This window comes from Echeneis naucrates, chromosome 20 (assembly GCF_900963305.1).
Source record: "Echeneis naucrates chromosome 20, fEcheNa1.1, whole genome shotgun sequence".
NCBI classification, from domain to species: Eukaryota; Metazoa; Chordata; class Actinopteri; order Carangiformes; family Echeneidae; genus Echeneis; species Echeneis naucrates.
The window spans coordinates 211170-227368 of NC_042530.1; the positions used below are offsets into that span (position 1 = coordinate 211170).

A 16199-nucleotide genomic window follows, 5' to 3' on the forward strand; every position below is an offset into this window, starting at 1 on the left:
TGGAAGGAGGGCCTGTCAGCGAGCACCTGGTGGTTGGGCAAAAAGCAACGTGGCACTTTCTTCACCCCGTGAGCCCACCACCTGCGGGGGTTTAACCGATGGGGTCAGGGAGGTGTTCCTGGCATGTCCAGCTGGGAGGAGGCCACAGGGCAGGCCGAGGACCAGGTGGGGAGATCATATCTCCACACTGGCCTGGGAGCGCCCTGGGATCCCCCAGTCAGAGCTGGCTGATGTGGCCAGGGAAAAGGAAGTTTGGGGTAGTCTGCTGGAGCTGCTACCTCCGTGACCCGGCCCCGGATAAGCAGATGAAGATGATGATGATGATGATGATGATGATGAGTCTCATACAGGTAATTCTAATAAAATGCCAAAGCAGCTCCAGCTTTCCTCTGTGGAGTCCCAGCTGATGTCGTCTCTGCAGTGTTGGTGGTCTCATGGATGGTTCCTGCTCTTCTCCTTTAAACTCTGTGCTCTTGTTTGTCCTCAACTACGTGAGCTGTGTCTTGAACACAGACCAGAGGAAGTTGTCTGATATCTGGGTGGGAAACGTAATGTTCATGAAGAAATTTAGCTGCCTCTCCAGGTTTGTTTCCCAGCTCTGAAGATGTGGCCAGTGCTTTGGACCAGCATCTCAGGGTGTGGTCCAGGTGTCTGAAGGTTGAGTGGACTGTGAGTCACATTAGTGTTGTTCACACCTCCAGAGCAAGAAACCTGATCATCTTCATCATCTTAGGACTTTATATACTGAGGGGGATAGTAAGGGGACAAAGTTGGATGGAGGAGGAAGAGACTCAAATGAGATTCAGTATAATAACCAAAACTGAGAAGAGCTTCTCTCCTCAAACCATCAGGAGTCTCAACAAGCATCTTCCTTTAAATCTGAGTGTTTAACACTTGCATTTGCATTTTTTTTCTCCATAGTTCATTGTCCTATTTAATCTGATTTCTTTCTGCAGCTCTAATTTTCCTGAATAAGAACCATTTCCTTTAGGATTTAGATGTTGCATGTGGTGTGACACCAAAATGTCCAAACTCATGAAGGGTCCTAGACTTCTGTTGTACATTTAGCAGCTCTGATGCTCGTTTCGTTCTGTCATCTCCAGTTTGCCAGGTTCCTCGTTTATCCTTCTGTGTCTTGCAGGTTCTGGTGTCCTGGTCCAGGTGTGTTCCAGTGTTCTTTAACGGGGCAGGTGCTTTTTGTGGACCAGGAGGCGGAGCTTCTCCACAGAACTGTCCAATGGGATGAAAGCTTCTTCAAATCAGCCAGGAAGACGGCTGCTGGGCCTCTGTTCGAGATAGAGTGTCCTGAGAAGGCTGTCTGTCAGCTGCACCTCCCACACTGTCAAATGAAGGATGGTGAGATAAGCATTAGTGCTCTTTAGAGCGAAAAACTCTACAGTCCTGTTAGTGACCAAGTCTGTCTGCTCTAACAGCCAAGATGTCCAGTAAAGGCCACAGTTTCCATTCAGACTTTGTCAGACCTCACAGATACATTAGTTTTTCATTTTGTGTGTTTTTTTGTTTTGTTTTTTTTCCCCTTAAATCTCAGCCTGACAATTTGACAGGGATAGTCCATTGACCAGAACTAACCTTATTATGACACTATGAAAATCATTTTTCAAGCAATGAAATGAAATGCGGCTGCAATACATGTGGATCTACTGTAAATAAGAGACATGTCAAGTTTCCTTTTGATAAAATAGCTGTAGAGGACACCGTTTTCCAAAATACTGATCAAATTAGCATGTTGATGTAGTCTGATGTGTGATATGAATCACATGGCATATCAAGAATAGTTTGATGCTGAGGCTTGAATATAGAATAAGACGATCACGCTAGTTGTGACGAAGCTGTCGACAGTGAAACAGACGTTGACTCTGTTTTCACAGCTCTGCCCCCTGAAGGCCTGCTGTCTGTCTTCCTCAAACTTCTGGAGATCACAGATACTCATGTGATTGTCAAAGTCCCTCATCTCTCTGCCCTCAGCCTGGTTTTGAACAAGGCTGCAGAGATGGTTAGGGGTTTTTGGAACTACATGGAATCTCTACCTCCAATCACCAAACCCTGAGACAAGTGTTTCTGCTGCCAAACAATGTCCCCATAGAGACGGTAACGATTTCTGAATCTCTCTCTTTGATTTTTGACTGAACAGAGTCAAATTGGTGATGTTTTAATTGATTGTTTCCCGGGTTTTCTAACTTGCAATCTGTGTGCAGTACTGACACAATTCAGAGTGTTTTAATATTTGTGGTTGTCATAGTTCAGATAAACATCTAAAGACCAGGTGTGCTTTTACCTGAACACCAGCTGCACATCAACAGTGGTTACCCTCCCAATCATAACACAGCAGGTCCACGCTGGTATTCTGCTGGGTGACACACATGGTCGTGTGATGTGACACCATTTTGGTACTCGAGTCCATCCCAATCGCTCTGATCTGGGGTCAGTAAATGTGGAGGTCAGACAGGAAGTGAAGCAGGAAACTGAACTTTATTGATTTTCTATCAGTAAAAAAGTTTTCAGTGTTCGAGTTCACAGAGACTGCTGATCAGAGCTGAACTGGCTTCAGGTCCTTTCCTCCGCACTGTGTCGATCACCATCCGAGCTCTGTTTCTCCTGACAGACTGCGTCTGCACAGATTCCATCTCTGTGTCAGTGATCACCCTGCTGGCCAGGAGCTGATCCAGCAGCTGATCGAGAACTGGACCAGAGACTCTGGCAATGAACTCTGCTCGAACAGACTCCAGCCTCACGTCTGCTGGGACTCCACGAGCACTTGCAGGACCAGGATCTGTACAGGAAAAATATATATTCAGTCATCAGCTCACACGGATCCTGTCCATCATCAGTAATTCATGTCCTGCTTTGGTCAAACTGATGGCTGCAGGTTTTGGTGTTGCCTTCACTGACCTCCTGCTGAGCCCTCATGCAGTAACCCCTGCAGCAGGTCGTTCCTGCTTATTTTCTGCAGTAGGACTCTCATCAGGTCCACGGCTCAAGGCAGCTGGTACTTGTGCACCATCAGGTCCACAACCTCTTCCCGCTCCGCCTTCGACAGCTCCATCACTTTGATTGGCACAATGTTATCCACAGTTGTCTTACCCAGGTACCACTTGAAGCGCTTGAACTCCTCCTCCGTCAGGTCGTCCAGGATGTCACTTTCTGACGTGATGGCATCCACTCTGCATTATACTAACATTATAATAATCAGAATTATTATCGTTGTCCTTATTTAGTATTGTTGAAGCCCTGACTGATATATCACCCAATGGGAGCTCTTTGCCCATAAATCGATGTCTGCGTCTATAATGCTCGATGTCCTTGTTTTGTTTTGGGTTTTTTTTTCTCTTTGATATTCATATGAAAACATGATTTCTATTGTATCTGTTGTATTCTACACATTTGTCTAATATATTTTGTGGCACTCTGTTCAAAGTCTGATTTATGGCAGTAAAAGAAGTTTCAGGATAACAATTATATACAACAATATAATTTTTTGAAATTTTCTAAGGTGTAAATAGGTATCAGTCTTAAAAGTCCTGTATCAGCCCAGTTTCAGTTCTTGTTCTCAGGTGGTTTTTCTGTCTATGAAGTTAAGAAACTTTGATCTTTTAACAGGTTAAGTCCGGTTACAAACATTGCAACTTCCTTCCAGTTTCAGTTTCAGTATTGTAAATCAGTTGTGCTTTAAAACAGTCCAGACTGCAGTGTAAGAAACGGCTGGTCCTTGTTGTCTGTTGTGAGTCACTCAGCTCATCACAACGTTGTATTTGAGGTGAATAAACTGATTCTGAAAAGCCACGAAATGCAGGACTTCCTGGGCCTCATACCGGTCCTGAAACCAAAACCTCCAAGTTTCAGATGTTTCACTGTGCAATAAGCTGAGACTCACAAAGATAAGGTTGTGTTGTTGTGTTACCACTCACCTGCCTCAGTTTCCCTCCTGCTCCATCAGCTAAAAATGGAGACTGAACACTTTGTTCGTCTTGCTGCATTTCCTGGACGTTAGGGTGTGTCTGTGTGTGCGCATGCATTTTTAGCATGTCTCAACATGCTTTTGATTGTGTTTCATTTTGATATTTAAATGAATCCATCTTGTCTGTCCTCTTCTTGTTTGTGGGACAGAAGATAGCAGGTCAGAAAAATGAGACCGAAGGTTTAAATCAGCGGTGTCAACATTTTACAGGACACATACACACACACATGCATGTCATGGGAATGGCTTTCATCATGTGTTCTCAGCCATTCGTCTGGTTGTTTAAGATTGTGCGATTGTGAGAATCTTTTTTGTCAAACAAGGGATCATCAATCCAATCAATGAATCCATATTATTATGGATCAGTAAAGTCAGAAAAAGGTGTTGGCCTGTTGGAGGCGGCCGGAGAGTTCACCATCTGACCCTGAAACGCTTTGAGGCATCAACTAAAGACACACTGAATGCTTGACAGCTAGGCCTCTGATTGAATGTGACATCCCCCAGCGGAGCCAATAGGAGCGTCTGATGTAGAGACGTGACTCTAGACATTTGGATGTAGAAACTTAGAACCCCCCCTCCTGTATGTGGGACAATCAGATTAGATTCAAACCTTGTTTGGGTTCTGACTCGTCTGTTTTAATCTGTGTGTCGCACAACAAGAAGACAGACACATAACACTGAGTTTTTCTGGAGGGATGATGATGAAGGCAACAGGAAGTGAGGCTGAGAGGGAGGGGAAAGGGTGCTGGAATGGGCGGGGCAGGGGTGGGGTGGGGGACTTAAGGGTAAGAGAGCCTGAGAACCATCAACAGGAGACATTACTGAAGGTTCAGGTGAGTTTGCATCTGTGTGTATTTCCCATCAGTCTTCCATCTGTTTCTGCCTATTTCTATGTCCTGGTCTGATGTGGTTTGATGTGGTCCATCATGGTCAGAAGTGTTTCCAAACTGAGCCCTGAATGTTGACTCATGACAGCCACAGATGTTTTGACAGTCTGGTGATTGATTAAACCCCGAACACCATCAGACAGGAAGTGAAACCCAGCCCATGATGACCTCTGACCTGCCTCATCTTCATCTTGTTTTGTTCTGAGACAATGAAAAGTTCAAAATTCATGTCTGTAGCTGCAGCTGGTTAGCTTAGCTTAGCACAAAGACTGGAGTCTGAGGTGAACAGCTTGTGTAGCTCAGAACACAGGAGCATTTGGTCTCAGCCATGTTGCTGCCTCAGCAGATGACTGACTGATAATCTGTCACTACCTCTATGTTTACACTGCAAACCATGATGCAACAGGAGAGGAGGATCCACCTCAGCACTTCTCCACTGCAGCCAGTGTGTTCATGCTGCCTTCACAGGCTGCAGGAAATATCAGATTTCTTGTGGCCTTCAGGCTTGAACTGAACTCAGGTGACAGATCAAGGTCACAAAACTAATGCTAACAGATGCTAACCCATGCTAATACCTGCTGACAGCTGGGTTGTTGTCAGTGTCTTGTTGTGTGTCACTGCAGGAGCTGAGTGTGTTGTGATGCCTTTCTTGGACGGAGACTCAGATGGCGCAGCGGGAGGCAGCAGCAGGAAGGTAAAACCAGACTCTACTTTCAAAAATATTTTATCAGGTGACATCAGCAGGTCACCTGACGATGAGGTCACATTAATCAGCTAATCAGCAATCAGGACTCTCCAGAGTTTGACCTTTGACCTTTGTGTGAAGTGCGTCACTTTGAACCGTGGGTCACCAGTTACAGTCCATGGTACTCACAATGGTTTCCATGGAACCAGAGTGACAGTATCTGTAGGAGAACTCCATTTTGCCCGTTTTAAATGAATGCAGCGCTGCCATTAAACCACCACAGAAAGGAGCAGCGTAACATTGTGGTCAGACCAGTGCTCTGATTCAACCCCCTCAGGAGGAATACTGCTCTGCCCCCACCAGGACCTTCAGCCCCAAGTCCAGACCTCTCCAAGACCCACCCCCCAAATCTGCTCGCAGGTAAACACACCTTATGGTTTGTGTGTGTTTTATTTTATTGTGTTTGTAGGGACAGTGTGTACATACATAACTCAGTTAGATGAAAAGATGTGCATCAGATTGTGTGTGTGTGTGTGTGTGTGTGTGTGTGCGCGCGCGTATGTGTCAGACTGAGTTTCAGTGGGATCTTCAGGTTGACCTCCAGGGATTCAAACCATCAACCTTCATCCATCAGTATCAAACTGTTCACACGAAACAAGAGAGACAAGACCAGAGGTACTGAGGTGATGATGATGATGATGATGATGATGATGATGGTGACGAGCTGATGAAGGACCCCCCCTCTTTCCACCTGACCCACAGCCTACAGCCTCTCCTCCCCCCTTCCTCCCCCATCTCCCCCTAAACAGGAAGTGGGTGTCTTCCGTCTGGAGACGTACCTGACTGAGCCGCGGCGTCCAGAGTCCAGAAGGCCGCGGTCCTTCTCCTCACCACCTGACCCCGGAAAGCGCTCCTCTCTGGGCTCCTCATGTTGTAGCCAGCCACCTCCTCTGGCTCCGCCTCTTCCTGTTGGGAGACTGGTGAGCATCGTGGTCGTCCATGTTTGTTCATGTTACTGTCCTTTAGTCAGAGCTGAAGGTTAGTAAACAGGGAGAGGCAGAGACATTTTCCCATAAACATCAATACATTGTGACTTTTACTACCCGTGGAGTCGGCCCCTGGTGTTCAGTGGAGAGAATGATGGTTCTGGTCTCTCCAGCTGTGGCTCCACACAGAAAACCAGACCAGGTTCTGGTGGATGTGGTCAGCTGATGTTTAAAGCAGGTCTGTTCGGTTCTGTCCATGTTGGTGCGTTAAGCGCGCATGAGTAATAAAACCCGCGCCGGAAGTCGTACTTTCAAAATAAGATCTGGGACGTTATAAACCGGAGCCCCAGGTGTTAATGATCCGGTTTATGGTTGTTTTTCTAAAACCACGTTGGTGTCGACCCGAATCTCGGAGGATAGACTTCTGCACGTTTATTTGTAATGAAACATAAATCAGAACACCAGTGGAGCCTGTAAGAACTCAATAATATGGGTTACATCCGGATTATTCATATTTCTTTACTTATATTGTTTAGTTATAGTCATACTAAAGTAAAATGTGAACACCGAAGCTGTCATTTAAATTTTGGAGTTTTGTTGTGAAACGATAACCGGAAACGCCGGCCCGTTAGCCCCGTTAGCTTGTTTGCTCCGGTGGTCGCCGAAGTCCGCTTTCCGACAGACCAGGTCTTTCGAGCCGGACCCGGACCGGATGGAGCCGTAAGGATTTGATCCGTTTAAAGGACGAAGGTTTGAACCGGCCGGAAGAGCTGCCGAACGGCGGGAAAGAAGACCGTCAATGAACGGCGACAGTCCGGTACGTGACGTCACACTGCACCTTCCGGCATACGGACATCCATCCAGGCCTCTGAAGTCCTGGATCCTGGTTCTGGGTTCTGGGCTCCTTGATTTGGTTCTGCGCTCCTGGTTCTGGGTTCTGGGCTCCTTGATCTTGGTTCTGCGCTCCTGGTTCTGGGTTCTGGGATCCTGGATCCTGGTTCTGGGTTCTAGGCTCCTGGTTCTTGGTTCTGGGCTCCTGGATCCTGGTTCCGGCGGTGATGATTTAAGTGGTTTCCTCTATCAGCTGGTTCTGCTGGACCGGATTCCGAGGAACCACGAAATGTAGGTCCAGACTCCATCCTGACTCCGTCCTGTGTTGTTGTTGGCAGGTGGAGGCAGACGGCATGTCGGAGCAACTGGACCCCGATGAGGCCGGTAAGACCGCCATCTGGCAGCCAATCAGGAGAGAGCATTTTACACACATACAGAGTCATGTGATGACCGAGTCTGACTGAGTCTCAATCAGTTTTAATACCAGCGAGGTACGATGGTGATGAAGAGACCCAACATCTGTCCTGTCTGTCTCTCCCTCTAACTCATTTTCTCTCTCTCTCCTGTCTGGCATCTCTCTCCTTCTAACTCCTTTTCACTCTCTGTCCTGTCTGTCTCTCTCTCCCTCTCTCTGTCTGTCCTCTCTGTCTCTAGTGAGTGAGGAGAGAGACATCTACATGCGCTTCATGAAGTGTCATAAGTGTTATGACATCATCCCCACCAGCTCCAAGCTGGTGGTGTTTGACACCACCCTGCAGGTGAGCAGGCCACGCCCACTTTCACCTTCAACACACTGACTTCATCAACACAACCACAAAACAGGTGTTGTGACACACATACTGACTTTTGGTGTTCCAGGTGAAGAAGGCCTTCTTTGCTTTGGTGGCAAATGGAGTCAGAGCTGCTCCGCTGTGGGAGAGCAAGAAACAGAGCTTTGTAGGTAGGTTTGTGTCTGTGTGTCTGTCTCACTGATCTGTCTGTCTGTGTGTCTGTCTCACTGATCTGTCTGTCTGTGTGTCTGTCTCACTGATCTCTGTCTGTCTGTGTGTCTGTCTCACTGATCTCTGTCTGTCTGTGTGTCTGTCTCACTGATCTCTGTCTGTCTCTGTGTCTGTCTCACTGATCTCTGTGTGTCTCTATCTGTCTCACTGATCTGTCTGTCTGTGTGTCTGTCTCACTGATCTCTGTCTGTCTCACTGATCTCTGTCTGTCTCTGTGTCTGTCTCACTGATCTCTGTCTGTCTGTGTGTCTGTCTCACTGATCTCTGTCTGTCTGTGTGTCTGTCTCACTGATCTCTGTCTGTCTGTGTGTCTGTCTCACTGATCTCTGTCTGTCTCTGTGTCTGTCTCACTGATCTCTGTGTGTCTCTATCTGTCTCACTGATCTCTGTCTGTCTCACTGATCTCTGTCTGTCTCTGTGTCTGTCTCACTGATCTCTGTCTGTCTCTGTGTCTGTCTCACTGATCTCTGTCTGTCTGTGTGTCTGTCTCACTGATCTCTGTCTGTCTCTGTGTCTGTCTCACTGATCTCTGTCTGTCTGTGTGTCTGTCTCACTGATCTCTGTCTGTCTCTGTGTCTGTCTCACTGATCTCTGTGTGTCTCTATCTGTCTCACTGATCTGTCTGTCTGTGTGTCTGTCTCACTGATCTCTGTCTGTCTCTGTGTCTGTCTCACTGATCTCTGTCTGTCTGTGTGTCTGTCTCACTGATCTCTGTCTGTCTCTGTGTCTGTCTCACTGATCTCTGTGTGTCTCTATCTGTCTCACTGATCTGTCTGTCTGTGTGTCTGTCTCACTGATCTCTGTCTGTCTCTATCTGTCTGTCTGTCTGTCTGTCTCACTGATCTCTGTCTGTCTGTCTGTCTGTGTGTCTGTCTCACTGATCTCTGTCTGTCTCTGTGTCTGTCTCACTGATCTCTGTCTGTCTCTGTGTCTGTCTCACTGATCTCTGTGTGTCTCTATCTGTCTCACTGATCTCTGTCTGTCTCTATCTGTCTGTCTGTCTGTCTCACTGATCTGTCTGTCTGTCTCACTGATCTCTGTCTGTCTCTATCTGTCTGTCTGTCTGTGTGTCTGTCTCACTGATCTCTGTCTGTCTCTGTGTCTGTCTCACTGATCTCTGTGTGTCTCTATCTGTCTCACTGATTTCTGTCTGTCTGTCTGTCTCACTGATCTCTGTCTGTCTCTATCTGTCTGTCTGTCTGTGTGTCTGTCTCACTGATCTCTGTCTGTCTCTGTGTCTGTCTCACTGATTTCTGTGTGTCTCTATCTGTCTCACTGATTTCTGTCTGTCTCTATCTGTGTGTCTGTCTCACTGATCTCTGTCTGTCTCACTGATCTCTGTCTGTCTCTATCTGTCTGTCTGTCTGTCTGTGTGTCTGTCTCACTGATCTCTTTCTGTCTGTCAGGAATGTTGACCATCACTGACTTCATCAACATCCTGACCAGATACTACAAATCCCCCATGGTAACACAAAGAAAACATTTACCTGGTAATGAAATGTTTGTGTAGTTTGATACAAAACCACGTGTGTGTTCAGTTGTGTGTCTGTGTCTCCACCAGGTTCAAATATACGAACTGGAAGAACACAAGATCGAGACATGGAGAGGTAAAACTCTGTGTGTGTGTGTGTGTGTGTGTGTGTTAAAATTTAAATATAAATGTGTGTTGTTTGTGTTGACAGAGCTGTACCTGCAGGAGACCTTCAAACCTCTGGTCCACATCTCACCTGATGCCAGGTACGTGTGTGTGTGTGTGTGTGTGTTAATAGACTTCAGGCATCTTGAGTCAGAATCATTTATTTAGTGCTCAAAACAAACTGAGCTATGGAAAGATGAGCAGAGAAGAGCCGAAGTGAATCAGTGTGAACATTAATGCCCCCCCCCCCCACCTCTCCCCCCCCCCCCCCCCACCTCTCCCCCCTCCCCCAGTATATTTGAAGCTGTGCACTCCCTGATAAAGAATAAGATCCACCGTCTTCCTGTCATTGATCCGGTCAGTGGGAACGCTCTCTACATCCTCACACACAAGAGGATCCTCAAGTTCCTGCAGCTCTTTGTGAGTCTTCAGCAAGTCTGTGTATTTTTTATTTATTTATTTTTTTATTTTTTTTTATTATTTATTTTTTTTTTTTGGGGAGGGGGGGTGTCAGGGGTCAGAGCAGATTTTATGACATCTGACTGTAAAAACAGCTCATGATGAACAAGTGTAGATGAGAGCATGTGTCTGTGCCTGTCTGTGTGCATCTGTCTCTCTCTCTGTGCCTGTCTGTGTGTGTCAGGTGTGTGAGATGCCCATGCCGGCTTTCATGAAACAGACTCTGGAGGAGCTCGGTGTGGGGACATACGCCAACATCGCCTACATCCACCCTGACACGCCACTAATCACTGCGCTGTCCGTCTTCACGCACCGCCGGGTCTCTGCCCTCCCCGTCGTCGATCACCATGGTAACTTTCAGACAGCACTGCGGCGCAGTGACTGAGAGGGTGGAGCTTAACGTGTTGTCTGCTGTGTCTGCAGGTAAAGTGGTGGATATCTACTCCAAGTTTGACGTGATCGTGAGTATCATGAGAGCGCAGGCGGATGAGGTGTGTGTATGTGTGTTTGTTACATGTGTTGCGTGTGTGTACAGAACCTTGCGGCAGAGAAGACGTACAACAATCTGGACGTGACGGTGACTCAGGCGCTCAGACACAGATCTCAGTACTTTGAGGGAGTCATGAAGTGCAACAAACTGGAGACACTGGAGACCATCGTGGACCGAATCGTGAAGGCTGAGGTAACACACACAGACACACACAGCCACACACATCATGACTAATAAATAACACAGCTTCTAACCTGGGTGTGTGTGTGTGTGTGTTGTGTGCAGGTTCACAGGCTGGTTGTTGTTGATGAGGAGTCTCGTATCATCGGTATCGTCTCTCTATCCGACATCCTGCAGGCGCTCGTTCTCACTCCTGCAGGTACACACACATTGAAGTTCCTCCCCTGGTTGACATCAGAGAAACCAAGGTTGGCGGGTCTTTGACCTTTGAACCAAGAGAGCTTCACATCTTTAAAACAGTTTATAGCTGTTGTTGACTTTGGCTTTTATCTTGAAGGTTTGTCACATCCTCCGTAATGACAGCCACTCCTGATATTCTGGTCCCTGCAGGTCTGGGAAGGAAGGAGTCCCTCCCCTCTCAGCCCTCAGCCCTGGGCTCAACAGGGCTAGAGACCAGCTGTCAACCTGGACCTGACCAGGACCAGGAGCTTCATCCACAAACACACACAAAACCTGAGCCTGATCTGGACCAGGAGCCAGGTAAAGAACCAGAGACTGAGGCGGACTGTGAGGACCCTGATACTGCAGAGACAGATGGAGGACTGGGGGGAGGAGGGGGGGAGGAGGAGGAGGGGGAGGAGGAGGGTGAGCAAGGAGGAGAGGTGAAGGGGGGTGAGGAGGAGTGGACAGAGGGGGAGGAGGCAGGAGATGAAGAAGGAGAGGAGGTGGTGACAGATGGAGGAGGTGACAAGGGGGAGGAGGGGGAGCCAGTGTGACATCATCACCTAGCCTAACCATTGTGTTGTCATTGTTTCTGATTGGTAGAGGTAGTTTAAATCAACCAGTCGTTGCAGGAAGTTGTTGATCTGAGTTGTGTATCAGAAGCTGCTCAGTGTATATGTTCAGACTGTCACACCAACTTTATAAACTAATGTTAAACTGTTACATCTTTAAATTAATCTGTACAAAATCCATTTTACCTTTAAATGAACTTCAGACGGATCCAGAGCAGATGAACCTGATCACCTCCGGAACCTCCATCTGCTAAAATACCTTTTTCCAAAATGCTTCCTCCAGGTTGTCCCAGGGGACTCTGGGAAATGTAGTATTTTAATACAGAGGTGAAGGTGAGACAATCCTGCCGTGAGGACTGTACTGTTTCTATGGTTTTTATAAATGTGCTGTTTATGTTGCTGTTGTTAAAAAAATTAAAGACACATTGATGATTTACCTTTTTAGATGTCTTCAATTTTACTTCTGGATTGATGAGATGCTGCGTTCAGGTTCATCTCACTTCATTATCTGACACGTTCACTTCCCTTCAAGCTTGACTGACAGTTGTCATGACAACAGATTTCACATCATTTATTTGATACTTACAGACGTCGATCCTGACGAGACAAACCGATTATCAGGACTTCACCGGAGTTCATGTTTCAGCAACATAATTTATTAAATCAAACACATTAGAGGTGATTTACAGTCAATGATTTTATATTATAGATTAATACCTCTGTGAAGTTTCCTTCATAAAATGTCAATTTGGGTGAACGGGCAAAAACAACCATTTCCTTGTTTGTGTCAGATGTATTAATAAAGAAAAATATTGTACTATTCAGCTGTTTTCTCTCACCTGGGTTCATCTCCTTGGATCACACCTGAACTCTCAAGCTCTCCAGTCCAGCAAATAGATACTTCAGTTTGTTTCCACTCGGGTCCAGGTCTCTGAGATGGGAGGGGTTGGACTTCAGAGCTGAGACCAGAGAAGAACAGAAATCAGTTTAACAAACAAAAACTGACAACACTCTTTTCATTCAAAGAAAAGAATGATGTACCTAAAAGTCCTCAGTGCACAATGTGCACTCATCAGTTCAGTAGCCAGCATCTTCACTCCCGAATCTTTCAGGCGAGTGTTGTAACTCAGATTCAGCTTCTCCAGATGTGAAGGTTCAGACTGCAGAGCTGAAAGCAGGACTTCACAGTGAGCCCCTGAAAGTCGAGTAAACCTGCAAGGTTGAAAAAACATTTTCAGCAAAGAGCTTTCAAATTCAACTGTCTCCCAACAGTTCCACTCACCGAGCCTTCCTGCAGTTCCTCACAGCTGGGACCAGTCTCCGTCGTCCCTCCTCTGGATCCAGCTCATCCAGAACCTCCTCTGACATCTGCAGCATGTAGGCCAGAGCTGAGCAGTGGATCTCAGAGAGTCCCTTCTCTGGTCTGGTCTCTGACTTCAGGAGCTCCTGGATCTCCTGATGAACTGTGTGATCGTTCAGCTCCATCAGACAGTGGAACATGTTGATGCTTCTGTCAGGAGAGATGTCTTCAGTGTGCATCTCCTTCAGACTGTCCATAACTCTCTGGATGGTCTCTGGTCTGGTCTCTGTCTGACCCAGCAGACCTCCTAAGAGTCTCCGGTTGGACTCCAGAGAGAGACCGTGAAGGAAGCGGACAAACAGGTCCAGGTGACCATTTTCACTTCTGAGGGATTTCTCCATTGATAATTTCAGGAAGTGCTCCTGGGATAAATCCCTTTTTTTTTTTCAAGGAAGTCCTCCAGAACCTTCCTGTTCCTGTTGGTGTGACAGTGGAACATGTAGACTGCAGCCAGAAACTCCTGAACGCTCAGATGAACAAAGCAGTAGACTGTTTTCTGGAAGATCACACTCCTTATTCTGAAGATCTCAGTACAGAGTCCTGACTTCACCGACGCCTCTGTGACATCAACACCACACTGCTCCAGGTCTCCTTGGTAGAACATGATGTTCCCTTTCTCCAGATGTTCAAACGCCAGCCTCCCCAGCTTCAGAAGAACTTCCCCGTCAGCCTCCATCAGCTCCTGTGGACTCGTCTCAGGTCCCTCATGGTACTTGAGTACAGGTCAGTCATGGTCTGGGGCAGCTCTCCTCTCTGGTCTGTAGTCAACATGTGCTCCAGAACTGTAGCGATGATCCAGCAGAAAACTGGGACTTGACACATGATGTGAAGGCTTTTGGACTTCCTGATGTGTGAGATGATTCTGTTGGACAGCTCTTCATCCCTGGACCTCCTGCTGGGCGTCAGTGAAGCCTCGGACTTCTGTTAGCCTGTCGACACATGAAGGAGGGATCTGACCGGCTGCTGCAGGTCTGGAAGTGATCCAGACCAGAGCCGAGGGCAGCAGATTCCCCTGGATGAGGTTTGTCAGCAGCAGGTGGACCGATGACTCCTGTGTGACGTCAGACACGACCTCCCTGTTGGTGAAGTCCAGTGAAAGTCTGCTTTCATCCAGGCCGTCCAGGATGAACAGAACTTTACAGGCAGCCAGCTGCGACGCTGTGACCTTCTGTAATGCTGGATGGAAAACATGGAGCAGCCTGAGAAGACTGTACTGCTGATCTCTGATCAGGTTCAGCTCCCTGAACGAAAGCAGAACCAGCAGATGGAGATCCTGGTTCTCCGAGCCATCTGCCCAGTCCAGACTGAACTTCTGCACCAAGAAGGTTTTTCCAACTCCAGCGACGCCGTTGGTCAAAACAGTCTGATGGGACTCTGCTGGTCAGGTGAGACTCTAAAGATGTGGTGACATTTGATTGGAGCATCATGGAGGCTCTTCTTCTTAGAAGTTGTCTCCAGCTGCCTCACCTCATGTTGGGTATTCACCTCTTCACTCTGTCCCTCTGTGACGTAGAGCTCAGTGTAGATCCTGTTGAGGAGGGTTCCACTTCCTGTCCCATCAATTCCCTCCGTCACACGCTCACACCTGGTCCTCAGACTGATCTTATGTTGATCTAAAACCTCCTGTAGACCAGAATCTGCTGACAGAGAAGAGACGACGTCAGACTGAGAATCTGATGAAGAACTAAAGACGTCAGTCAGAAGTTCAGTCTCACTCTGTAGTCCTGGGTCTTTGTCCACACAGGGGACAGGAGGAGTCTCCTGAAGAACCTGACTGGTCCTGGCATGAAGTCCAGCACTGTCTGCAGACCCCGTGTCCACAGCAGGTAGAGACTGGATCCTTCAGGACGTCCTGACACAGAGAGCAGCAGGACGACTGCTCCCCCATGAAGACGTGTCGTCCTCTTCCTGTCTCTGTGAAGACATTCCAACTGAAAAACCTTTCATGGATTAGAGCATCAAAACCTTTTGACTGAAACTGTGGACAATGAGACAAAACCCTGCCAAACTACTCTGGTCCAGATTATGATCAGCCAACATCCAGCAGTCTGCTGGACTGAGGGGGTCAGGGTCTCTGATCACTGTTCAGGTTCTCATTTTAAAATGCGACTCAGCATCACACTGTGGTATTTAGGACTCTGAGCTCAAATCCTGCTGGACTGTCCAGATCTTTTATTATTCTGAGGTGATGTGAGTGTCACGAGTTTTTATAAAGTCGAGTCCACCAACAAGACAAGAAAAGCAACTTAAAACATTTATACTTTGTAAATATTCTGTTCGTCTTGGGCAGGTGTCAGCAGAGACCGACCAACAGGATCTTAGAATAAAACCTCCCTTTAATGTTTTAATGTGACTCTGTTTCTTCTGACTGTTTGGTAAACTGATACTACAACGCCCATGAGCCTTTGTTCTGTTGGTGTGGAGACGAAGCCAATCAGGCATTACAGTTGAAGATGTTTAATAGTTTCAGTCCATTGAAGATGAAGAATGTGGATGAAACAAACAGCTGAAATGTTCTCTGGGGATCAGCACAAACTCAACTTCCAAATGCTCTCGTCATGATTTTTCTAACATGGCTGTTTTTTAAAAAGTGTTCAAACAGAAAACTGGTTTTGTTTTTGTCGGACAAAGAAAAAATCATCATTGACTTTCAGTTTCTACACGAGCAGCTTAAAACTTTTTCTGCAATATACAAAGACAGACTGATGTCAGATGTTTTCTCTCCTTCTGACCTGATCTGAATTTAATTTTTAGAAACCTATAAAACTATTTTTGTTTCTCAGTAAATCTCACAGAATTCAGTGAAGCGATCAAATCAGATGAACACTCACCGCTTTCTTCTCCTTCAACTCGACAACGGAGTAAATAAAGGCAAATCTAACTGACAACCTGGAACAGCCATGACAACACAGGT

The 16199-nt window shown here is 46.9% G+C and overlaps 1 protein-coding gene and 1 long non-coding RNA gene across 2 annotated transcripts; one reads left to right on the forward strand and one right to left on the reverse strand.

The window, feature by feature from the left end:
• Positions 1–4832: 4832 nt before the first annotated feature.
• LOC115060702 (5'-AMP-activated protein kinase subunit gamma-1-like) lies at positions 4833–11591 on the forward strand. The gene is made up of 16 exons (XM_029528734.1): positions 4833–5557; positions 5886–5968; positions 6117–6223; positions 6311–6528; positions 7704–7749; positions 8020–8123; positions 8224–8305; positions 9773–9831; positions 9928–9973; positions 10049–10103; positions 10296–10422; positions 10646–10811; positions 10885–10922; positions 10997–11143; positions 11237–11330; positions 11469–11591. The coding sequence occupies exons 1-16, from the start codon at positions 5429–5431 to the stop codon at positions 11486–11488; spliced, it is 1521 nt and encodes a 506-aa protein (XP_029384594.1). The 5' UTR covers positions 4833–5428; the 3' UTR covers positions 11489–11591.
• A 1149-nt stretch (positions 11592–12740) lies between these two features.
• Positions 12741–13248, reverse strand: LOC115061272 (uncharacterized). The gene is made up of 3 exons (XR_003842320.1): positions 13208–13248; positions 12967–13137; positions 12741–12884 (listed from the first exon to the last, which is right to left on the reverse strand). It is a non-coding gene; the product is annotated as an uncharacterized LOC115061272 (long non-coding RNA).
• Positions 13249–16199: the final 2951 nt, after the last annotated feature.

Excerpts from the sequence above, each read along its gene's own strand:
- LOC115060702 (XM_029528734.1), top strand. The coding sequence starts at position 5,429 with ATGCTAATACCTGCTGACAGCTGGGTTGTTGTCAGTGTCTTGTTGTGT. Across the intron at positions 9,832-9,927 it reads GATACTACAAATCCCCCATG|GTTCAAATATACGAACTGGA; the intron begins GTAACACAAAGA and ends TGTCTCCACCAG. Across the intron at positions 10,812-10,884 it reads CCCCGTCGTCGATCACCATG|GTAAAGTGGTGGATATCTAC; the intron begins GTAACTTTCAGA and ends CTGTGTCTGCAG.